This window comes from Trematomus bernacchii, unplaced genomic scaffold (assembly GCF_902827165.1).
Source record: "Trematomus bernacchii unplaced genomic scaffold, fTreBer1.1, whole genome shotgun sequence".
Taxonomy (NCBI): Eukaryota; Metazoa; Chordata; class Actinopteri; order Perciformes; family Nototheniidae; genus Trematomus; species Trematomus bernacchii.
In genome coordinates, this window is record NW_022987593.1 from 18,205,776 (window position 1) to 18,231,014 (window position 25,239).

A 25,239-nucleotide genomic window follows, 5' to 3' on the forward strand; every position below is an offset into this window, starting at 1 on the left:
AGGAGGACCTGGTGTGAAGGTCAGCCAGCTCTCACTCAGCTGTGATTTATTTCAGATGCATCAACCCAGAGAGAGACTCACCTGGATGAAACAGCAATTAGAAGTAGTGGGAGGAGTTTGCAGTAAAAGTCAGAGAATATGATTATAATGCTTTATTTTTAAGTGTGCAGGTACATTACATATGTTCAGGATTTAACTTGATGTGCAACATGCTTTTTCATTCAGATTTTAATGTAATAAATAGCTTTTAAACCATTATTTTGAATCATCTTAAATGGAGTTTATATGATATTCAAAATCAATGAAAATGTAATCACGGTTTCTCTTCTTCTTTATTTCCTCCTCCATCAAACAATTGTAATTCTAGTTTTGGCATCATGAATAGAATTTTCTTTAATAGTCTTTTAGGAGTAAGAAAACTATGAAATATGAATGTTTGTGACCCCTGTAACATCTCTGTAATAAACCTACAGTATTTCTTGTAAAGCAGTTTTCATCACATTTGGATTTTAATAACACGATGCAAGTAAATAGAATTTCTATTAGTTGGCAGCTTCAGTGTTTAATAGCCATTGTTTTTATACCACTGAGCTCTGGCAAGAACATCTTTGGAGTAGTCTCCACCATGCGTGTTGGCATCCACACCATCATAGGAATGGACATTTCCATCACCCATATTGTAGGCGGCGATCCCTCCTGTAAGGCAAGGCAAGGCAAGGCAAGGCAAGGCAAGTTTATTTATATAGCACCTTTCAACACAAGGTAATTCAAAGTGCTTTACAAAAATGGAAGACATTTTAAAAATGGCATTTAAAATCAGTCATTAAAAAGGAAAGATAATAAAATAAACATTAAAAGAAAAAATACATGGATAAAAGTTAAAAGTTACAGTGCAGTTTAAGATGTGAATAGTTCAATTAAAAGCAGCGGCAAAAAGAAAAGTCTTCAGCCTGGATTTAAAAGTAGTAAGAGTTGCAGCGGACCTGCAGGTTTCTGGGAGTTTGTTCCAGATATTCGGAGCATAATAACTGAATGCTGCTTTACCATGTTTAGTTCTGACTCTGGGGACAGAAAGCTGACCAGTCCCTGAAGACCTGAGGGTTCTGGATGGTTCATAATTTAGCAGTAGGTCAGACATGTATTTTGGGCCTAAACCATTCAAAGCTTTATAAACCAGCAACAATATTTTGAAATCTATTCTTTGACACACAGGAAGCCAGTGTAAAGACTTCAGAACAGGAGTGATGTGATCCACTTTCTTAGTGTTAGTGAGGACTCGAGCAGTGGCGTTCTGAATTAGCTGCAGCTTTCTAATAGATTTTTTAGTGAGACCTGTAAAGACACCATTGCAGTAGTCGAGTCTACTGAAGATAAAAGCATGGACAAGTTTTTCCAAATCCTGCTGTGACATTAGTCCTTTAATCCTAGATATGTTCTTTAGGTGATAGTAGGCTGATTTAGTAACTGTTTTAATGTGACTGTTGAAACTCAGGTCAGAGTCCATGACTACACCTAGATTTCTGGCTTTATCTGTTGTTTTGAACATTGCAGACTGAAGCTCAGCGCTAACTTTTATACGTTCTGCCTTGGCTCCAAAAACCATTACCTCAGTTTTATCTTTGTTTAATTGGAGAAAGTTCTGACACATCCAGTCATTGATTTGTTCAATGCACTTACTCAGTGTTTGAATTGGAGCATAATCTCTGTAAAGACAAACACAAATGAGAAACACAGCAGAAAATTGTGACGAGAATTTCTGATCCAGTGAAACCAACCTCTCAGATTTTGCGCTCTGCTCCAGGTAGGAAATTTCGTACTGATCCGACCGATAAAATAAACCAATATTTCCGTGGCTTGGTTGAGGTGCTCCTCACTGTCCCAATCACCACGTGGAGTGTGATTGCCTCCATTTGGAGTCACATCAACCTAAAGAAATGGAAATGTTTTTATTTTATTGTAATTTGAAGCTCTACTAAGACGATGCGATAAAAAAAAAGAAGTTCTAACAACCTGCATCAGTCCCCAGGCTTTACCATCGTCTCCCCAGCCATTCTTTAATGTATATCCAGCCGCGGACTCCCTGGAGATGATGGCAGCGATGAGAGATGGCTCAATTTGATATCTACCTCCCACTCTCTTGATCATAGGCTTGTATTTTTCCATTCTTCCACTATCATGCTGTGCCAAGGTCTGATATGACGGCATACCTTTGAAAAGAAACCAAAATATGCCCTTAGTGCAACAAATCTATTTCCCTGTGAACATACAGAAAAGTTGATACTATGTTAAAGGGGTCCTATTCTGCATATTTTCAAGATTCATATTTTTATTTACTGTGACCTGTCTCCATGCTTTAATGTTCAAAAAGCTCTTTATTTTTCTCATACTGCCTGTGCTGCGGCACCTCTTTTCACCCTCTGTCTGAAACCAGAGCCCAGTCTGCTCGGATTGGTTAGCTGGCCGGCTCTGTTGTGATTGGTCAACCGTTTAGAGATGTGCCGCACCTTCACGTTCATTATGTTGGAGTGTTAGCCAATAGGAGCGCAAGTGTTACATGGTGATGTCAATATGTTACAGTCCTAAAACCCGGAAGTCATTTTCGAATCATAAATCTATCGATCATAAATCTATCGATTAGATTTATGATTATAAAATTATAAAGTAGGGTAGACATGTGGAGATTACCCGGCTGAACAAAACATGATCCGTCTCTTCAATGTGTGTCAACCACAGACCTTATTTCGAGCTATTTTCCAAAGTCCTATGGAGAAATTGCATTGGTTTTTGTTGAAGGAACCGGAAGTGGTAAAATGCTAACTTACTTCCGGGTTTTAGGACGCGTCACTGTGGCACTCTATATGTTACAGTAGTAAAGAAAGCAGTGTTTGGGAGAGAACCTCTCTCTAATGGGAACTTTGGGAATGTTATCTTTGCAGACCATTTACATACACACAAACCTACAGTATATATATCATACAGGAAAGGGAAAACCCCAAAAAGCGGAATAGGATCCCTTTAAGATGGAGATGTTTGATAACTTTTTATAGAATTTCTAATTATTCAGCTTGTGTGTCTTGCAGTGATTACTTGAATATCCAAGATTGTCCTGATCAGATGTTCGCTTGGAAACCCCTTCAGTTTCAACGTCCTTTACGCTGGCGTAACCTGGTAATGATACGCTTATTACTGTAGATCAGTTTTCATTCACATAAGCCTTGTTGTAGGAAGAGTTTAGAAGCTTTTACTTCAGTTAAAGTACTAATACTACACAGTATAAATACTTTTTTACATTTAACATTTTAAATTATTAGTAAGTATAAAAAGCAATATGTACTCAAAGTGTTACAAGAAAAAATATATATAATATATAATATATATATTCAAAAAGCAAGATTAAAACTCGATAATTATTCAACAATAAATAAGACAATTATTTGATTGTTTAAAGATGGCAAATCATTTCCTGTCTGTTTATAATATATGATGTTGTGATGTTCAATATATTGTAAACAAAAATCGAAATCTCTAAAGTAACTAGAGCTGTTAAAAAAAAGTAGTCGAGTACATATTTCAATATTTTCTTTTGAATAAGTAAAGAAAATACTCAAATAAAGTACCATTACCTCACATTTGTACTTAAGTGCAATATGCAAGTTAATTGCGTTCCACCACTGGACACATTGACTTGAGGGGACTTTTCAGCAGTATGGGAATATAATAAAGTGCATTTACTCCAGTACTTAAATACAATTTGGAGGTATTTTATACTTTACAGGTTCAGAATATTAGCTAATACCAAATATAAATGAAGTAATAAGTCACAATTTACATATAATTATAATGAAGTTATCCAACAATCATAATCCGGGTCCTTTAGAACCAGTGTTGGGACTAACGCGTTACAAACTAACGCGTTACTGTAACGCAACTACCTTTTGCGGTAACTAATAACGTTACTAGTTACCTATTCCCATTCAGTAACGCCGTTATAGTTACTGTGATTTAAATGGGTGCGTTACTGCGTTACATTATGTGATCCAACTGAACCGAATCTCCGTGCGGATGTAATTTACAGGCGAATACAGTGATGTCCTCTCACAGTACCATGGAAAAGTGAAAGTGATCAGAGAGGAGTGTTGATTGGTTAACGCGGGGTAACATTTCAGGGTAAGCCAATAAGAGACAGAGTTGGGCGGGTCTTGCCTTATGGGGAAAATACACAGACACACAAACACTTGCTAACACACACACACATACACGGAAACGCCCACCACCACCAGCACACACACACACAATGGCAGATGCAAGTATCAGCGAGAGCAGCAGCGCATTTACAACTTGGAGATATAACCACTTTTTTCAATTTGTGGGGATAAAGGACGCAAAAAATATTACGGTCAAATGTAAACTGTGTGCAGGACAGAAATCATTGTCCACGTCGAATAACAGCAATGCCCATCTCCTGAAGCACCTAACTAATGTACATGGGGCTATAAAACTAGTCTTACTGTGCCACAGAACAACACAAAAACTTGTATTTTTATTGTTATTATTTTTAAAGTAAAGTAAAGTAACTTGTTACTAGTTACTTTTATAATTTAGTAACTAATAAAGTAACTAGTTACTTTTTTGAGAGCAGTAACTATAAATATTACTAGTTACTTTTTAAAAGTAACTTGCCCAACACTGTTTATAACTATGTAAGTCAATATCTACTGTGAACCACTTCCTTTGAATAGTAAGTACAATATACGAAGTGCACATGAAAAAATTATAAAAGACAGGTGCAGTCGAGGCGTGTGTTACTATCTTACACTTTTGAATGAAGTTGTATAAACAGAAAAGTATATATTAGCACTCACCTATTTTGCTTGTTATCTCTTCTGATGGTTTCCTTGAAATTGGAAAGTGAGTGAAGTACACTGAGCTCCCTCTGAGCTTTTATTCAAGCTCACAGGAAGTGAAAGCAAAGCAGCCAATCACACGAGAGCAGCTGATTTACAAGAAACAGTCCACAGTGACTGTAACAAGGGCAAGGCAAAACATAATGCTGCTCATAGTTGATTGGAGCATGCTGTGAACCAGGTAAACAGGAAATGTAACTTTCAGAAAGCATGCTGCATGATTCATACATATTCCACTAGGAAAGTCCCAATAATTTGAGGAATTTAGAGAATTGCAAGTTCAATATTTACTCCTTGCTGTGTCTCACGGAGAGATACTGCAGGTCCTTCCTTCCTGCAGCGGTCAGACTTTAATAAGCACCATGGCACCTGGTAGACCACCACACAATACAGACTGTTACAATCTTGTTAATATAAATAAGAATCTGAATCAGATATCAGAAATCAGAAACCGGTTTATTGCCAAGTAGGTTAACACATATGAGGAATTTGCCATTGTGTATTTGGTGCATATAAACACAGTTAAAGAAGATACATTGTAAGAAAAGGACCATCAAATAAAACAATGATAAAACTATTTAAAGATAACTAAAATAACATTAAAATATAGCAATATTTACATTGAATATGGATGAAATATAGATATACCCATGTGCAGTTACAATGTGCAAAATTCGAAGGGTTTTGTACTGACTGTGTTCAAATGAACGAGATAAAAATAAGCCCATTCTGCAGTTACAGAAATAGTGCAATAATGACGGTTATGTGCAAAACATACATTTTTAACAATCACCTTTATATGTTTACGTAGCCTTGAAATGCTGGTACTAACATGTATGTGTACTTAGTTGTCTGTATTTGTATTTCTACTAACGTGTGCTTCTCTATATTGAATATGTTAGCTTACTCTCTTAATTTTTTGCCTTTTATCTGCAATATCACTTTTGCTGTAATGCTGTAAAAATGTCCTGTGATTAAAATGTGATTTCTGGTTTCTGATTTCGGGTTTCTGAGTAACTATTTTTTGTTAGTTCAAACATTAATCACATTTGACGATTTGTTAAGCCAACATAAGTCTCACAAGACACACAATGCAAAGAAATGTTAGGCTGTAAAATAACCTCACGAGCCATAACACCAAAGAACTTATAAGAAAGGAGTTATAGTTATAAAGTTGAGATAAGACACAGCTGTTTTCAGTTTCAGTTTTAGCTGGCTGATAAAAACGTCTATGAGTTGTTGCTAGGGTGACCAGGTCCCAACAAACCAAATGTGGGACAAGGAGTATGTTTGTGCGGGACAATGTGGGACACCCTCTCAACACACCCCCCCCCCCCCCCGTTGAAAATGTACTAGCGGTGATTATTTGCGGTACCGAGGTGGGCCGGTCGAGAGTCCCGGGCTGATTTGTAGTCCCAGTCCGCCGCTGCCCACGGGTAAATGTCTTCCCAGTCTTTGTTGTATGTGCATCTTCTTCTTTTCTTAGCTGTAGTTTCAGTTTCCTCCATTTTCCATAACCTGCTGCGTCGCCTGCGTTATTGACTTTTATTGTTGTTGTTTGGCGGGGCCGCGGCGGTGTGTGTGTGAGTGAGTTACTCTCATTGGTTAACACTTGACCAGCACCCGCCGTGTCTTACAGTTTGATTGACAGCAAACACAGCTCCGTGATGATAGCCTTCCCTGCTTTCTCAACAGCCATTGGATAAATCTGATTTTAGAAAAGCGTTTTAGCCAATCAAAATGAAATATGCGGGACATCGTCTCAATTTGCGGGACGCACCAAAAGTCGTGAAAATGCTGTGCAGTCCCGCGCAAAGCGGGACGTCTGGTCACCCTAGTTGTTGCTTGGACTTTGAGACAAGAAACAGAAACCCTGTTTTAATATGCTAAAAATAAAATGTGCATTATGCTAACCAAAAGTCCTTTATCAGGTGAAACTCTTGAGATAAAAACTGCCACAATCTGCAAAGTGTAACCTACAAATGTGGGTTTAGAGGACCCAAACACTACTCACAGGAAACAATGTTTAGCCAGAACAACAAGAGGTAAAACATACTGTTAAATAAAACTGGACCAAAGAAGAAATTCAAGAGAATATTTCTTTTTTCCCATGAATGAAATTAGGCTTATTTTGTCGTTATTCAATATGAGTCAGACTCATGTGCTGCATATGAAACGTCTCAGACTTTGACACTGTCACTGCACCGTACACTGAACACACAATCTTTATTGCTTGGACTTCCAATAGAACAATTAATTATTGAACAGTAAGAACACTTCTAAACAGGGTCAACACACTTTATTATCAGTTTCACTATTACTAGAAGAACAATGTTACGTAATGGTTTGAGACTCCTGACCTCAGGAGACGCCTCTGTAATCACCGTTACTTTCCATGAGCTGCAGTCAGTTCTTCCTACCTGGCACTTGGATCTTGTTCCATTCTTTTTATCATGTTTGGATTTTAATGAAAGGTGAAACTAAACAACTACAATAAGACGCACTGCATTAATACAATTATTCAAGAAGAATATCAAATGACTCTGAACGATCACAAACAGATTCAAATAAGACTGAAGAGATGAAGAAATGGCTGCAAAGATATTCAAATAAGGACCTGAATGTTATTTAAGTCAGCACGAGCTGCATAATTACTTGAAACAGATGTCAGTATTGGCTGGAAATATACAAAAGAAACAATCTTGAAAGCACTGGAATAATTATTTTACAGATATTATTATGAGCCTTATTCGATAACCATTAGGCAACAAGGCGTCAGGTCGAAGAATACATGTTCAAAATTAAACTGAAAGTAATTGGTCATATGATTAGGGTGACATAAGAAATAGCTTTAGACAAACAATTTTGTTTCATTTTCAGTTTTAGCTGGCTGTTTGTGAAATATGACCTGTTGGTTGGACTTTGGGACCAGAATGAAATGAATGAATACAATATTCTGACAATGAAATGTGCCTTATGGTTACTAAAAAGCCTTTATCATGTGAGAGAACTTACATTACAAAATACTAGAATCTGAAAAGAGTAACCTAGAAATATGGGTTAGGAACAAAACCCTACTCAAAGTAAACAGTGTTTAGTCAGAACAACGAGAGAAAAAGAGAACTGCACCCTAAAACAGTCAAAATGCAACCTAAACGATAAATGTTATATAACCATTTATGACTCCTGACTCCAGGAGGGACACAGGGACGTCCCTGTAATAAACCTAGCCTTATCTTCCGACGTGTTAACTACAATACTTCCTGTATGGTCCAAGGATTCAACAACCATGTTGTAGCTGCTGCCTTTTATCCTGGTTGGAAAACTCAGCTAATTTTAAGATTTGTATCTATTTCGATATAATTGATTGTTTTTTTTTACCACGGATGTTACTAACCACTTGTTTACCACGAAGAGCAGAAAGAACAACAAAGGAACAGCTATGGGTTTTGAAATATCAGCAGCTGGATTTGTTGTCTTCATTTTCTCTGTCTCAGGTATTTTATATTTAAACGTCTTTCACTTATTCTCTAGCAACCACAATATAGAGTGAGTGTAACGTGTGCTGGCTAATTTGAATGGTTAAAGCTTGATCATAAATTAGACACAAACACCACATTTCAAAGTTCACCATTGTGGAAATAATTTTTGGAGTAACCATATAAATCTGTTTTTAACCCTTGTGTGGTGTTCAAAAGCTGTTACCGTTCATGATTTATCTCAGTCCAAAACACTCAAAAATAATGACTATCATCCAATATTGGTTTAACTACATCATAACTAACTTATTATGCATTCATAACCGTACAATCCTGTTGTAATTTAATGTAATGGCCCCAAAAAACATTACACCACACATTTAAGTAAAACATGTGATTCAATTCACTCATTATATTCCCTATAGTGAAGACAGTGGATCATTACGTTATCTGAATAGACTCATATTAGAATACAATCTCCCCAAAAAAAGTTTTAAAGTATTGTTACAGTGGATGAAGGGGGTGGGGGTGGGGTGTCTAAAGTCAAAGATGAATCTTGATTGGGCCAAATTTGACCCCGAGTCACCCACAACAATTCTGCTGGGTCTCCCCAGACCCCAACACCAAATGAGACACTTATCTTTTTAGAGACCTTCAGACTTGGCAAACATTGTCAAAATCTGTTTTGTAGAGTTTATATAGCTATTGTGGAGGATATCATGAAGCCTTGTTCCAATAAAAAACTAGAGCGTAGTTATTATATAATTTTAACTTGAAACGGGTCACGGGAGACCCGAACGCAACATAAGGGTTAAAGCACCACCATAGGTAGGACTCATTGACTTGTATGTGCATTTGTGGTTGACTTATTGGCAAAAGGAAAAAGTTGGTGTCAGAGTACTGTCAGTGCATAATTAAAACATAGATCTGTACACATGTCCAACAAAAAATCCAAGAACTTACTTAAACTTCTTTATATAAATATTGTTATTATTACAATATGTGCATTTATCCCAAATACATCTCATGCATTTCAATGCCTTTGAGAGAAAGGTCCATTTATGGTTTGAGCACATGTTCTGGGTTTCTTCTTTCACAACAGTGAGGAAACAATAAAAGGATATGTTTTTCTTAACATTTCTACAAACCTACTTGCTATAGATTAATGCTCTCTCTTTGATCAGCTTAATAGTATTTATTGAAATAATCTGCAGCCTTTGTTATTTGTCTTAGTTTACCTCAGTTCACCTCATTCATTCATATTGAGTTATAAACGTATATGAACAATAAGATAGGATAAGTTATTCAATTAAGGGAACAATTTGCCAATATTGTTTTTGGAGTGTTGCAGAGCTACATTGTATTATTTTTCAAATTGCATGTGTATTGTTTAACTTGCTCATCCTTGCCTCTGATGTGGAGCCTAATAGAGCTGGGCAATATATCAATATTATATCGATATCATAATATGAGACAAGACATCAACTTTTCATTTTATATTTATTTATAATATGGCATACGTTTAGTCTTTTGCTGGTTTAAAAGGCTGCATTGCAGTAAAGTTATTTAATTATCTGAACTTACCAGACCTTTGTAGCTGTTCTGTTATTGAATAAAAAAGCAGGGTTCAAATAAAACCTTCTTTAATTGTCATACAATATATGAACAAGGCAAATTGTTTAACTATGTCTCTGCATCCAACCCATCCCCTTATGAGGAGCAATGGACAGCTACATCACTGTCAACCCTACAGTATTGTTGAGATATCAATCTTTGTTAGAAATATTGTGTTGTTTGATCTTCTTACTATATTGCCTTGCATGTTACTAAGACACTCTCTCCCCTGTGATGTATCATTCTGATGTGCTCTGTGTTACAGTGGTTCAGGGTCAGGATGGCTGGGGAGTGACTTACTCTTCTACTGAGATCTGTGCAGTGAAAGGATCAACGGTGGAAATAAGGTGCAGCTACACACACCCGTCCAGGATAAATGACAGTGAAACTACAGTAACAGAAACATTATGGTTCACTAAAGGGACTGATATGGCCCCGGTGGATCTGACAACAGATGCAGAGTATGCAGGTCGTGTGCAGTATCGCTGTGAAAACAACATCTGCACTCTGAGAATCTCAGACCTGAGAGAGAGCGACTCAGCTGAGTACAAGTTCAGGATCGAAACAAACCAACCAAATGGAAGATACACCGGTGAACCAGGAGTCACTTTGTCTGTCACAGGTAACATTTTCAAATGTAAATGGATCATTTTGTCTTGGAAACAGTCTTGGGAATGTGCTATACTGTATGCCTTAATATATGAGTAGTGCTGTTCACTTTATAGCCTGTAATGTTCACAGGTACGGGCCTAAACCCAAAAGCACGACGGAAATAGACAGAATATTCAAGAAGTTCAATTTACTTAAAGTGGACCTATCATGCTATATTTGAATAATATAGTGTAGGACCATACCTATATAAGGCATATTTATACTACCAAACAGATCATGCATTTTAGCCATGCCTCATTTTGCTCAATTTGACAATTTCTAGCTCTGTTTTTGCAAGGGCAGATTCAGTGAGAACAGCACCATCTACTGGCCTGGCATATGTACTACAGCGTCTCCAGCGCTTTCGAACGGCAATGGCTGTGGCTGTCTCCTCCTGATTGGTGGAGTTGGCCCAATAGCCGTAGCGCCACTGTCCTGACGTCAGGACAGTGTTCAAATCTGGATCAGTTTTTATCAGATCCGTTGCAGCCCCTTTTTTAGAGATTTGGGTATGGAGGAAAATAGAGAGGGTTGTGTTTTCTGACACTTGGTGAGTTCCCTGGAACACCGGGGACACATATTCATGTATAAAAGACGTACAAAAGTGCATTTTGCATGATAGGTCCCCTTTAAAGTCAGATGCAGGCATGATCAAAACCAGGATATCCAGCAATGAGGCAAACAAATCCAATCAGGGGGTCCAAAATCAGGCAGGCAGGGTCAGAAACGGGCAGATGGGATTACTGGTCAAATATGAACTGAACGCTGGAGAGCCTGGCAATACACACAAAACAATCTGGAAGCATATGCCCTGTAGCACACAGAGGGGAATAACAGTACGAATACTACCATATCATATGTATAGCACACATTTTAGTGAAGGGGGAATAACTGTATGAATACTACTAGGAGTAAATGCCCTGTGTAGTACACATGTCGCAGATGGGGAATCACAGTGGCTCTCTGTTTCAGCGACTTTTTTTCATGCCTTAGCTTAGTTTGGGAAAATTGTCGGATTTTGGGCCAAAAATTTATGATTGAATGAAAACCAAGCTTATAAAAAAGTCTTAGTCTAAAATGTCAATTTTCTTCATATACAGCTCTCCAGGTGAGGGTACAGAAGTACAAAGTCAGCACGCACAGTGTCCATGCAGAGCTGTTTTGTGACACAACATGTCAACTACCTCTACCTTCCTACTTCTGGTATTTAACTGGACGGAGTTCGATCAATGGGCAGACAAAGGAAGGAATATCTTACGTAAATAACTTTGCTTACAAAGACAGTTTTGCCTGTGCTGTAAGAGGACTGGAGAGTTTTGCATCTCGCCCCATGTGTAAGTTATCTTTTCATTACTTGCACTTTTTACTTTTTATGCACCATGTCTTCATGGTGTTTATATATTTTTCCTCTTGCAGGTGTCCATAATAATTACTGCAACATAGTGTCCTACACCGAGAGAAGCATCTGTGCCTTCAAGGGTTCATCAGTTGACATTTCTTGCAGTTACTTTGGAAATGAAGCAGGTTTATATGTCGCGTCCAGATTCTGGTTCAATCCTGGACGTAGCCATCAGTGGAGGAATCCCTCAGAGCCGGAGGAGCTGAGTCTAGACTCTCAGTATGCAGGTCGTGTTCAGTTCAGGACATCCGGGGCAGTTGCAACAGAGAGAGGACTCGCCACCCTGAGCATCAGCAACCTGAGAGAGAGCGACTCGGCCGAGTACCGCTTCAAATTCAGAGCGCAGCGCTTTGAATGGAGGAGTGATTTACCTGGTACCACTCTGACTGTCACAGGTACTGATCAACTCAACCAATTACATTTAATCCAAACACATGCACACTACTTTTCAATATAACCTGTGGATCAGTTTAATGTAAACCTGCTGACTGATTTTTGTTGTTTCAACTTATAAAGAGACATTCCAGGTCAAAAGAGCATCTTTTTAACTAATAAATATCTCAATTAAACGTTCCCAATTGATAACTTGTATTAAAACAATTATATTTCGTATTAAAGGTTTTCTGCAATGTGATGTTTAAATATGGAAATTAAGCATTATGTTATGTCAACTTTTGTTGAAATCAGGGGAAATCTACAGACCCAAATTGACAAAGATAGTAAAATAAACACTTAAATGTGCATTTTCGATTTCGATTGTATATTTTCTTTCCACTATTCTGAAAGAAAACATGTTATGAAAGCAAATTAGCCCAAAGTTGCTCAAGTCAACATGGATCATGCATTACTTTGCAACTTATAATTTGTTCTGTGTTTGGCCAAAAGAGTATTTAAATACCAGTGTAATCTCTTTTCCCTCTTTAAATACCCAGCTCTGCAGATAAGGGTGAGTAAAGTGTCAGTGCATCCGTCCTTTAACGAGGCTGAGCTGAAGTGTCTCAGCAGCTGCAGTCCAGCCAGCCGGCTCTCTTTCGTCTGGTTCAAGAACGGAGAGATCATGAGAGGAGAAACGTTTTCTTTCAGAGGCCAGATTCATCCTGGAGACATCATCTCCTGTGCTTTCAAAGGATACGAGAGTCACCGTTCTCCTGCAGTCTGTGAGTTTCCAAAAGTGTGTCAGTGACAAAATATCATGAAAAATCTGAAGAACAGTGGCGAGCCGTCAGGGCCCTCTAGGCCCTCTGTGAGGGCCTAAGATATTCCAAAAAATAATATTTAAAAACATTAAAAAAATATATATTTTTTTTAAATATATATATTTTTAATATTATTTTTGTTATATTTTTCATTAGTTTTACCGAAAAAAAACTTGATTTAATAAAATAACATTTCCAAAGAAATAAATCCTTCGAATCTGCCTGTTCAGTCTCTGTTTGAATGTCAGTTACTATAGCGGGCCTCTCTGCGATTCACAGAGGGCCCGCTATAGTAACTGAACGAGAGAGTAATGTCAAATGACAGTACAATTGACCAATCATATCTTCCCTCTAAATGGGTGGGTTTTATTATCGCGGACTTTATGACGAGTTCCGCCCGCTGTGAAACTTTTCTTGTTTCCATAGCAACAACAACTTCCTGTCAACAGCGTGAACTCGCCTTCAAAATAAAAGCATGCCAAATTACACTTAAGACATACGAAAGTAACAAACACAATGCAATATCATTTTCAATGTCAAAGAACACAAATTGGGTTCACAGGTGTTGTTTTGTGTGGTAGAGGGTCGCTGTCATTGATGCGTTTTGCACCCTGGGCCGTTGTTTTGATATTCCGCTGAAGTATACGCTGTGACGTAATAACTCTTTTTTTTTCTTTTTTTTCGAGGGAAGGGGTGGGGGTCAGAGGGCCTAGGTATAAAGCTCACGGCTCGCCACTGCTGAAGAAAGACACAATAATTTAACTTCACCTTGTCTGTGTCAAATATGTTCCTGGTACAATACATTCAGTCTGTGATAAACGGCAAGTTTGGTGGTTGGGTAATATATTAAAATCATTCTTTGGTATATTAAAATGACTTTCTTTGTCGTATCATCGTTTCCAGATCCTCCAAAGCTTCCCTCTGTGTCAGTGAGTCCCTCTGCTGAGATAGAGGAGGGCAGTTCAGTGACTCTGACCTGTAGCAGTGATGCTAACCCAGCAGCTAACTACACCTGGTACAAGGAGAATGGAAGTCCATACATTAAACCTGTTATTGAAGGACCACAGCTTGTCTTCAGCTCCATCCAGTCCTCTGACTCGGGACAGTATCACTGTTCAGCTGAGAATGATCTGGGGAGGAGGAAATCTGAAAACATCTTTATTAATGTGCAATGTGAGTAAAACACAGCCAAGAAACAAACACCACCTCTATTTGATTTATAATAAGTCTGTTGAGTTAAACAATGTTGAGGTTTTCTTCTTCCTGTGCTAATTCCAGATCGTTCTTCTATCTCCTCCAGATGGTCCAAAGCTCCCCTCTGTGTCAGTGAGTCCCTCTGCTGAGATAGAGGAGGGCAGTTCAGTGACTCTGACCTGTAGCAGTGATGCTAACCCAGCAGCTAACTACACCTGGTACAAGGAGAATGAAGACTCTCCAAAAGCTTCAGGACAGATCTTCAGCATCACTGACTTCAGAGCTGAACACAGTGGGAGTTATTCCTGTGGAGCCCAGAACAAGTTAGGACGTCAAAACGCCACCATCTGTCTGACTCTTGCCCCGGGTAATTTAATGTGACTTGCAAAGCCACACAAAGATTATTTATTATCCTACTTATGTGTGAATGCTGATATTTGATAGATGGAACAATTTTCCTAACATCATTTACTTGATCTCAGTAGGTTACTTTGTCAGCGTTGCGTCAATGTCTTCTTTATACTTAAGTAACTATCTAATAATATCCTATAGTGCCGTTAAGTGACAAAAACTCAAGCTGCCTTGTTATAAACGCCATGGTAACGTTAATGTCCCTTCTTTATACCTTCAGTGGTCCAGTTTTTTTAATGCATTATTTCTGCAGGACATTACAAACACCAATGATGTTTATACCGATCTGAAAATGAATAAGAAGATTTAAAATGTTCTGTCAGAATCTTAAGGGTTTACTGAAAAAATGATTTATTAAGGCAACCATTAAATTAATGCATGTCTTTCTGTATTTCTAGGTAAACCTATAATAATAATTATTATTGTAGTCATAATTGTGACGCTGCTGGCTCTGATCCTGATAGCTGTTCTTCTTCTGTGTTGTTGCAGGAGGTAAACAATTTCACCTTTTAAACAATTTGTCTTTGTGGACATAATGTAAGACCTACCTTACATCTCTCAGTTCTGTCTTTTTTGTAAGGCAATTAATAGCGTTGTAAGACTGTAAGATATATTTATTTTCAAGATTTCTAAATTGTTTTGCTTGACAAATTAAATCCAGGAAGAAGAAAACTCTGGACTCCCCCAATGAAGCGAATGACCCTGTGCACAGTGTGAAGGTTAGAGAATCATGAAAGAAATGTGGTTTATTAAACTTATAATACATTTTTAGATAAAATCTAACAGAAAGCCTGTTTTAAATTGAGTCATTTTGTTGTTTCTCCCCATCAGCTGGACTCTGGTCCTGAGTACCAACATGTCTCAGGCTTCAAGTCCATCTCAGCAGCACAGACTGAAGACTCTGAGCAACAGGAAGAGCTAATGTGAAGCATCACATTTTACAACATGCACTGTTTATTGTAAACATTTCAAAGACACCTCACCAGATGGCACACTTTAGATGTTGCAGTGGCTGATTGGAAGAAACAGAGAGCTTCCCTAATAACTTTTGTTAGTTTGAACATCATTTCAGTCCCCTCTCACTCCCGCAGGAGGCGCCACTGTGCAGAAAGTTTTAGACAAAATGTTTCTGAACAGGTAAATATATTTGTCAAGCCGAAAGCACTGAGAGTGAACAACACAGCTTTCACAGGTTGGAGAGGAAAGAGCAGAATATGTGTTAGGAGATGGAGAAAAATCATTTTCAGAGTCACAGTATGACTCAACAACGTTTACAGTGCTGTGGAGTTAGCTGAATACTAGTCTTGCCATGAGACTAATATTTGAAAGCTTTTATAATGTCCATAATGGTAATTTGATGCAACCTAGGTCTGCACTGTAAGCCATTGACTCACTGTGCGTTTGCATATTATTTTTAGTTTTTTAATTTTTATAAACAAACATTGAATATGTGAATATTTATATTTCTATGTCGCCCTTGGCTGAATGTGTCGTCTGTATGAATTATGATGCTATCAGTACTCTATAGAATAAAGCATCTTAAATCATCCATGTGATGTTTTAACACTCTGTAAATCATCTTAAAAAATACATTCAATTTGATTGCAAATTGATGTGCTGATGATCAGTTATTTCTCCCCCCACATACAGTTCCTTAAAATCAGAACCTGAATCCTTCAATGTTGAATAATTACCCATCTCTATTATTCCCTTTATATTTAGAAAGCTGATTTAAATAAACTCAATAACTTTTGAGCATAAATGACATTTTATACATGTAATAATCTGGCTTCTGACTGTGTCATGGTTCTGAAGTGAAGACTCCTGTGAAACTAGCACATCATTATTTACTGTTTATTAAATCTGTGTTTAACTCATAAATGCCTAAAGCCTGCACCTTGTATGTGTACAGTATGCTTCTAAATACACATTTAGAAGCATACAAATTGCAAAATGTTAAACAAATTATACATTTCTTAAGTGTCAATGCTGCAAAGTCATACCTCCACTGTATGATTCTATCCCACATTGAATACTGTTTTACAAACTGGTCGTTTGCTTGTGCCACAAACCCATAGAACAGCTGTACAAGAGAGCTATCAAGGTGTTTGACAGAAAGCCACATTCATACCACCACTGTACCATCCTTGAGAAACACCATTTCTTGAGCTTAGACAATTTTAAGTCTTTTATAAGTATGTGCTTTTTTTATAAATGTTTACATGGTAGCACTTTTATCATCTCTTGCACTTTATGTGTCGTAGCTGCTATATTGTATTGCCATTATCATGTATTTTGTTTTTGCTACGTTTGTAAAATGTAATCTTCTTAAATGTTTTATGTGAGGGACTGCAGATGGAAATTAGCTTAAAGATAAATCTGGCACTGTTACGCTTGACACATTTTAATGTTTTAAGTCTTCATTGCTGTGCATTGTCCGTGTCAAATAAACGATTAAATTAAATAAAATGATCCAAAGTTACTTATTAATATTAAACATTTATGTACATTACTAACACTGTTTGTTATGTGAATTTACTGTAACCTCATTCACTGAATGCAAACATGTTGTTGTACTCTGTGCAATGACAATAAAGTTGAATATAACCTAATCTAATTATCTGTAAGTGGACGGCATCTTCACATTCAGTGAGGCACCAGGAGTTCGTTATTTGCTAATTATTTAAATACAGGATTTCTCTCACATCTGGAAATTTCCATCACAGAACATTACAAAGGTTTGACTGTAGAGGGCAGGGGTACATCTTTACAAAATATAATCTGACTAACGTTTCTCATGTGCTCTGTGTTTGTGAAAAAGGACCCAAAGTGATAAATTAGTGTTCTAGATTAGGCTACTGTTATTCTTTCAATCAGGAGAGACCTATTCTTTGCCGTAAAGAACATATTGACCCATGCACGATATGATAGAAATGTTAAAAGTCTTTGGTGATAAGACCCCAATCCTAAAATCGTATATCTTGAGGGCGTAGTGCAGCCGTGAGTATAATAGGAGTAGGCATTGGTGGTGATGTTGAAGATCTTTATTGATGAGGATGTGGATGAAGAGGATGCTAAATATCTGGATTGATGAGGTGTGGTTTTTGGATTGGCTCAACCTGGGCACTGGATATGATGACTTGATGTTTGAAACACCTGAAATCCCACCTGACTGATAAACCAACCATTCAGCGTGTTCGTTCCTGTTTTTACACACATTGTGGCTTTAAGGATGGCAATGTTGAGCTGTCAGTCAGCCATTTTCATACTGTATATGTTAACAAGTTAATGCATTGTTTGCAAAACCACATAGTTCTTCATTTTAACTATGTTTACCGTCTCTTGTGTGTTGTAACTGTTAAGAGGAAGGAAACACGGGCAGTTTTTAACACATTGATATATTTTTAACACAGCTGTACGAGTGACAGAGAAAACACCCTGCTCGATGTACAAACGTTTTTTGGTGACTCACTGACAAACAGTATTTCTCCTGTATGTGATCTACCTGATGGTTTATCAGAGACGTGAGGAGCAGCTATGAGTCTACCAGCAGCAGCGAGAGGATTTGTCGTCTTCCTTCTCGTTGTACAAGGTACTGTACATCTACATTTATATTGTAAGATAGTTGATGCAGCTCAGAAATACAGAGTGTTTGCACCATTTGGCATGGTAAAACTATGTCTGTGTTGATGGAAATAATGACTGTAAATATTACAAAACAACACTTTTTTTTTATTTAAATAATTGTTAATTAAAATGAATCGCTCTGTTGAACTTCCTCTTTCCTCCTGCAGTCCTCACCACTTAACTTTAGCAAGTGTTTCTCAGCATTATACATTCAGCAGCTGTATTTGATAATGTAATTAATATAAGAAACTTACGGTAGGAGTTGCAACGTGGATAAAAAGTCACTAATAAATAATCATCAGACTTCAATCTGCCTGCGCCCATCAACGGATCGCTCTTTCTCTCTTTATGGCGGCCACAGTTTTGGCCCTAGGAGCCCGACAATTTGCATGAAGGTCAAGTGTTTGTTGAGGTGTGTGTCCGTGAATGCATGAAGGTCTGTTTGCATGCATGTACATGATCGTAGCTTTTGCATTTATTCATTTTTTGCCTCCATTGGACGGTGAAAAGTATAAAGACTAACTGGAAACAGGAAGAGAGATGTGGGTACGACATGCATAAAAGGAACCGGGGCGATCACAGTAACAAGTTAGCGCTGTAACTCCCTATCAACGCAAGGTGCTATATGCAGCTTTCTTCAATGATAAGATCTCTCAAAACTCTACACTTCAGGCATTACCGAAATAAGGATAGACAAACTTACTGCAGCAAAAAGATGGTGACATAGTAGTATTTATCTGACAAAACAAGACTGAACATTGGATTTATGTTAGGATTCATTTAGAAACATGACTTTACATAGTTTAAGAATAGTTTTTATTCTTAAACTATGAATTTTGTTAATGCTGTGTATGTAATTTATTATATGTAATGCCTTGTCTTTTATCTGGACCCTGAGTCTGTAATAAAGTTTTCATTCATTTACATAAATACTCATGTGGTTTAGTGGATATTGTAGCTTTTATAAATATCTAATTTCTGCAGAGAAGTCAGATGCTTTCTTTTACCTGACAATGAGGGGACCTAGGTGCAACATGCAACCTTTGTGTCGACTTTTGCAAGCAATTAGGAGTCCAACACTTAAAAATAACCTCTCTGTCAGTCATTTGTTATCTTAGTATCACACGCCTCAATGTTCTGCTTTTCTTTGAAGTTTCCATTCACGCCCTGCAGCAGCCTGATCACTGAGAGAAAAGCAAGCCAGGAAAGAAGACTCTTTGTTCTGATCCACACCCTCTAATATGTTATTCTCATCTTTTTCTAAGGTTCAAAATCTAAGTATTTATCTGAGTATTTATCAAGTAAATACTGCATTAAAGGTTAAATACACTGCAGCATGATGTCCAACGTCAACATTATATATGTTTTTGATCCCTCTGTTCACTGGAAACAACATTAAAACATTTGTATAGTATAAACCCAGTTAGAAACAAACATCAGAACATTCCTGTCTATGTAAATTAATATAATATAAAATAGTAAAAAGATGTGTTTGATGAAGCTAAGAGTCTGTCTACTGACGAGTCTGATGAATGTTTCTGATGTGCTCTGTGTTACAGTGGTTCAGGGTCAGGATGGCTGGGGAGTGACTTACTCTTCTACTGAGATCTGTGCAGTGACAGGATCATCAGTGGAGATAAGATGCAGCTTCACATACCAACCCAACTTCAGTGAAAATGCTTCAAACGGCCCAAAACTTCACAGGTTTGGTAACGATGCAGCCATCAACGCATCTAAGCGTATTATGGGGTGTCATCAAATGCCGTTGCCATGGCGACAGACCACTCGCCATGAAGCACGATGTCGCTGTAAGTCCAATGGAAACGGTCCGATCGTCCCCCAAACTTCGCTTGTATATCACCGGTCCAGCCCTCAACAGCTCTACGTCAATTATGGGGTTTCTTCAAATGCCGTTGCCATGGCAACACAATGCTCGCCATGAAACACGGTTTTCTCATAACTTCAGTGAAAATGTTCCAAACGGCCCAAAACTTCACATGTTTGGTAACGATGCAGCCATCAACGCATCTAAGCATATTATGGGGTGTCATCAAATGCCGTTGCCATGGCGACAGATCATTCGCCATCAAGTTAGTTCAAAAGTTTGCAGTTCAAATATTCTGCTGCTTTTCCAAGCCTTTTTACTTTCTTTTCTTCACTCATCACACATTCAAGCCCCCAGTGTTCATGTATCATTTCAATCTAAATTCTTCACTTTCTTCTTACACATTACACTTCAGCATAGCAGTTTAGCGTCAGCTTTTCAGCATAAAGCATTCCCACTAGCAATTTCTTCAGGAATGTTACATCAAGGCTGAAAATTAGTTTTTTTGTAAATATTTGTATTATATTTCCATTTAATCTTGTGGACGTGCAGATTCTCTGTCCTCCATCAGGGGGTGCTGCAGCACTCTCAGCACCCATACTTCCCACGGCCATGCTGGACGCTGCACTAGGTCAGAAACCAGAGGAGACTGTGAAGTCCACCACAGACGGACCACTTTTGGACAAAATGTCCTCTCCATTAAAGGCAGCTCTTTGTGGAACAGCCTCCCAACTGAGATACGGGATTGTCCCACTCTCAATAGCTTCAAAGGTCAACTCAAAGAATGGTTGAGAAACAAACAGACGTGCAATCACCGCTAAATGCACTTTAACACAGGGGTATCTCCTCTTGCACTTTATGTAGCACTTTTATCTTTTCTTGCACTTTATATGTCGTAGCTGCTATATTGTACTACCATGTGGTAAATACTTGTGTTTGCTGCTCTTGCTCTTTTGCACTTTTTGCATATCATGTATTTTGTTTTTGCTACGTTTGTAAAATGTAATCTTCTTAAATGTTTTATGTGAGGGACTGCAGATGGAAATTAGCTTAAAGATAAATCTGGCACTGTTACGCTTGACACATTTTAATGTTTTAAGTCTTCATTGCTGTGCATTGTCCGTGTCAAATAAACGATTAAATAAAATAAAATGATCCAAAGTTACTTATTAATATTAAACATTTATGTACATTACTAACACTGTTTGTTATGTGAATTTACTGTAACCTCATTCACTGAATGCAAACATGTTGTTGTACTCTGTGCAATGACAATAAAGTTGAATATAACCTAATCTAATTATCTGTAAGTGGACGGCATCTTCACATTCAGTGAGGCACCAGGAGTTCGTTATTTGCTAATTATTTAAATACAGGATTTCTCTCACATCTGGAAATTTCCATCACAGAACATTACAAAGGTTTGACTGTAGAGGGCAGGGGTACATCTTTACAAAATATAATCTGACTAACGTTTCTCATGTGCTCTGTGTTTGTGAAAAAGGACCCAAAGTGATACATTTGTGTTCTAGATTAGGCTACTATTATTCTTTCAATCAGGAGAGACCTATTTTTGTCCGTAAAGAACATATATTGACCCATGCACGATATGATAGAAATGTTAAAAGTCTTTGGTGATAAGACCCCAATCCTAAAAGCGTATATCTTGAGGGCATAGTGCAGCCGTGAGTATAATAGGAGTAGGCATTGGTGGTGATGTTGAAGATCTTTATTGATGAGGATGTGGGTGAAGAGGATGCTAAATATCTGGATTGATGAGGTGTGGTTTTTGGATTGGCTCAACCTGGGCACTGGATATGATGACTTGATGTTTGAAACACCTGAAATCCCACCTGACTGATAAACCAACCATTCAGCGTATTCGTTCATGTTTTTACACACATTGTGGCTTTAAGGATGGCAATGTTGAGCTGTCAGTCAGCCATTTTCATACTGTATATGTTAACAAGTTAATGCATTGTTGGCAAAACCACATAGTTCTTCATTTTAACTATGTTTACCGTCTCTTGTGTGTTGTAACTGTTAAGAGGAAGGAAACAAGGGCAGTTTTTAACACATTGATATATTTTTAACACAGCTGTACGAGTGACAGAGAAAACACCCTACTCGATGTACAAACGTTTTTTGGTGACTCACTGACAAACAGTATTTCTCCTGTATGTGATCTACCTGATGGTTTATCAGAGACGTGAGGAGCAGCTATGAGTCTACCAGCAGCAGCGAGAGGATTTCTCGTCTTCCTTCTCGTTGTACAAGGTACTGTACATCTACATTTATATTGTAAGATAGTTGATGCAGCTCAGAAATACAGAGTGTTTGCACCATTTGGCATGGTAAAACTATGTCTGTGTTGATGGAAATAATGACTGTAAATATTACAAAACAACACTTTTTTAAATTTAAATCATTGTTAATTAAAATTAATCGCTCTGTTGAACTTCCTCTTTCCTCCTGCAGTCCTCACCACTTAACTTTAGCAAGTGTTTCTCAGCATTATACATTCAGTAGCTGTATTTGATAATGTAATTCATATAAGAAACTTACGGTAGGAGTTGCAACGTGGATAAAAAGTCACTAATGAATAATCATCTGACTTCAATCTGCCTGCGCCCATCAACGGATCGCTCTTTCTCACTTTATGGCGGCCACAGTTTTGGCCCTAGGAGGCCGACATTTTGCATGAAAGTCAAGTGTGTTTGAAGGTGTGTGTCCGTGAATGCATGAAGGTCTGTTTGCATGCATGTACATGATCGTAGCTTTTGCATTTTATTCATTTTTTGCCTCCATTGGACGGTGAAAAGTATAAAGACTAACTGGAAACAGGAAGAGAGATCTGGGTATGACATGCAAAAAAGGAACCGGGGCGATCACAGTAACAAGTTAGCGCTGTAACTCCCTATCAACGCAAGGTGCTATATGCAGCTTTCTTCAATGATAAGACCTCTCAAAACTCTACACTTCAGGCATTACCGAAATAAGGATAGACAAACTTACTGCAGCAAAAAGATGGTGAAATAGTAGTATTTATCTGACAAAACAAGACTGAACATTGGATTTATGTTAGGATTCATTTAGAAACATGACTTTACATAGTTTAAGAATAGTTTTTATTCTTAAACTATGAATTTTGTTAATGCTGTGTATGTAATTTATTATATGTAATGCCTTGTCTTTTATCTGGACCCTGAGTCTGTAATAAAGTTTTCATTCATTTACATAAATACTCATGTGGTTTAGTGGATATTGTAGCTTTTATAAATATCTAATTTCTGCAGAGAAGTCAGATGCTTTCTTTCACCTGACAATGAGGAGACCTAGGTGCAACATGCAACGTTTGTGTCGACTTTTGCAAGCAATTAGGAGTCCAACACTTAAAAATAACCTCTCTGTCAGTCATTTGTTATCTTAGTATCACACGCCTCAATGTTCTGCTTTTCTTTGAAGTTTCCATTCACGCCCTGCAGCAGCCTGATCACTGAGAGAAAAGCAAGCCAGGAAAGAAGACTCTTTGTTCTGATCCACACCCTCTAATATGTTATTCTCATCTTTTTCTAAGGTTCGAAATCTAAGTATTTATCTGAGTATTTATCAAGTAAATACTGCGTTAAAGGTTAAATACACTGCAGCATGATGTCCTACGTCAACATTATATATGTTTTAGATCCCTCTGTTCACTGGAAACTACATTAAGACTTTTTAAAAGTATAAACCCAGTTAGAAACAAACATCAGAACATTCCCGTCTATGTAAATTAATATAATATGAAATGATAAAAAGATGTGTTTGATAAAGCTAAGAAAGTCTGACGAGTCTGATGAATGTTTCTGATGTGCTCTGTGTTTCAGTGGTTCAGGGTCTGGATGACTGGGGAGTGACTTACTCTTCTACTGAGATCTGTGCAGTGAAAGGATCAACAGTGGAGATAAGATGCAGCTACACATACCCATCCAGATGGAAAGGCAGTGTTAACACAGTGGAGAAAACATTCTGGTTTAAACAGAAAGGTGGTCAACGTTTAGCTCTGACCACAGACTCAGAGTATGCAGGTCGTGTAGAGAATCTCTGTGAAAACAACATCTGCACTCTGAGAATCAGAAACCTGAGAGAGAGCGACTCAGCTGAGTACATGTTCAGGTTTGAAACAAACCAAAAAGGTGGAAGATATTTTGGTTCACCTGGAGTCACTTTGTCTCTCACAGGTAACATTTTCATTCATGCCAATCATTTTCAAATATTCAACTTTAAGAAAACAATAATATAAATGTGATGTGTTTTCATATACATGAATATTGGGAGTTTATTCTTAAATAACCTTCCTGTTCCTTCTTCACAAATACAGATCTCTCGGTGCAGGTGGAAAGCAACGATTCTAGCAGAGCAAACCTGAAGTGTCAGAGCAGTTGTGATTTACCTGATAATGATTACGTCTGGTACAAGAACGGTGAAAAGATTCAAACAGGGACATCTCCTTCTCTTCAAGTCGACTTGAGTTTTCAAGACAGCTATTCCTGTGCTGTGAAAGGATTTGAGAACTCTCCCTCCCCTTCAGTGTGTGAGTTCACTTCACTACCTTATTCTAACATAACACCATCTAGTGGAAGCCATAGCTAACTGTATGGGTATGTGACTTCTCATCAACTCTGGTAAAACAAAATTGCAACGTAATTTAATCATGATGAGAGCCCACAAGATCATTTAAGGAGGTGAAAAAACTAAAGCAGCAGCTATGAGTTGAACTGCAGCAGCGAGTGGAAACGTTATCTTCCTCCTCTCTGTGAGACGTACTGTACATCTACATTTATATTGTAAGATAGTTTAAACACTTTAGAAATACAGCACCATTTAGCATGGTAAAACTATGTCTGTATGGATAGCAATAATGACTGTACATACAGTACCTACATTAACAAACAACACA

At 37.7% G+C, this 25,239-nt stretch overlaps 2 protein-coding genes and 1 long non-coding RNA gene across 8 annotated transcripts in view; 2 read left to right on the forward strand and 1 right to left on the reverse strand.

Moving 5' to 3' along the window:
• Positions 1-137: 137 nt before the first annotated feature.
• LOC117482099 (lysozyme g-like) lies at positions 138-4,966 on the reverse strand. 3 transcript variants are annotated; one of them, XM_034130103.1, is made up of 5 exons: positions 4,863-4,966; positions 3,088-3,165; positions 2,011-2,207; positions 1,710-1,926; positions 138-702 (listed from the first exon to the last, which is right to left on the reverse strand). In XM_034130103.1, exons 3-5 carry the CDS (start codon positions 2,203-2,205, stop codon positions 563-565), a joined length of 552 nt encoding a protein of 183 aa, XP_033985994.1. In that variant the 5' UTR covers positions 2,206-2,207; positions 3,088-3,165; positions 4,863-4,966; the 3' UTR covers positions 138-562. The 3 variants fall into 3 exon arrangements, with proteins under 3 accessions (XP_033985994.1, XP_033985996.1, XP_033985995.1); XM_034130105.1 differs by having other exon boundaries at positions 138-696; positions 1,776-1,926; positions 4,863-4,964; XM_034130104.1 differs by lacking the exon at positions 3,088-3,165.
• Positions 4,967-15,266: 10,300 nt separating this feature from the next.
• Positions 15,267-16,068, forward strand: LOC117482125. Its single transcript, XR_004555836.1, has 3 exons — positions 15,267-15,340; positions 15,510-15,567; positions 15,680-16,068. It is a non-coding gene; the product is annotated as an uncharacterized LOC117482125 (long non-coding RNA).
• Positions 16,069-18,283: 2,215 nt separating this feature from the next.
• Positions 18,284-25,239, forward strand: part of LOC117482039 (B-cell receptor CD22-like) — a 33,327-nt gene continuing 26,371 nt past the window's right edge. For 2 of the 4 annotated variants that reach the window (XM_034130006.1, XM_034130009.1), the window contains exons 1-3: positions 18,284-18,440; positions 24,167-24,520; positions 24,661-24,873. In XM_034130006.1, coding sequence (XP_033985897.1) covers positions 18,386-18,440; positions 24,167-24,520; positions 24,661-24,873 — 622 coding nt within the window. In that variant the 5' untranslated portion in view covers positions 18,284-18,385. Of the gene's footprint in view, positions 18,441-22,491; positions 22,578-24,166; positions 24,521-24,660; positions 24,874-25,239 lie in introns of those variants that run through there. The other 2 variants (XM_034130007.1, XM_034130008.1) reach the window with 2 other exon arrangements.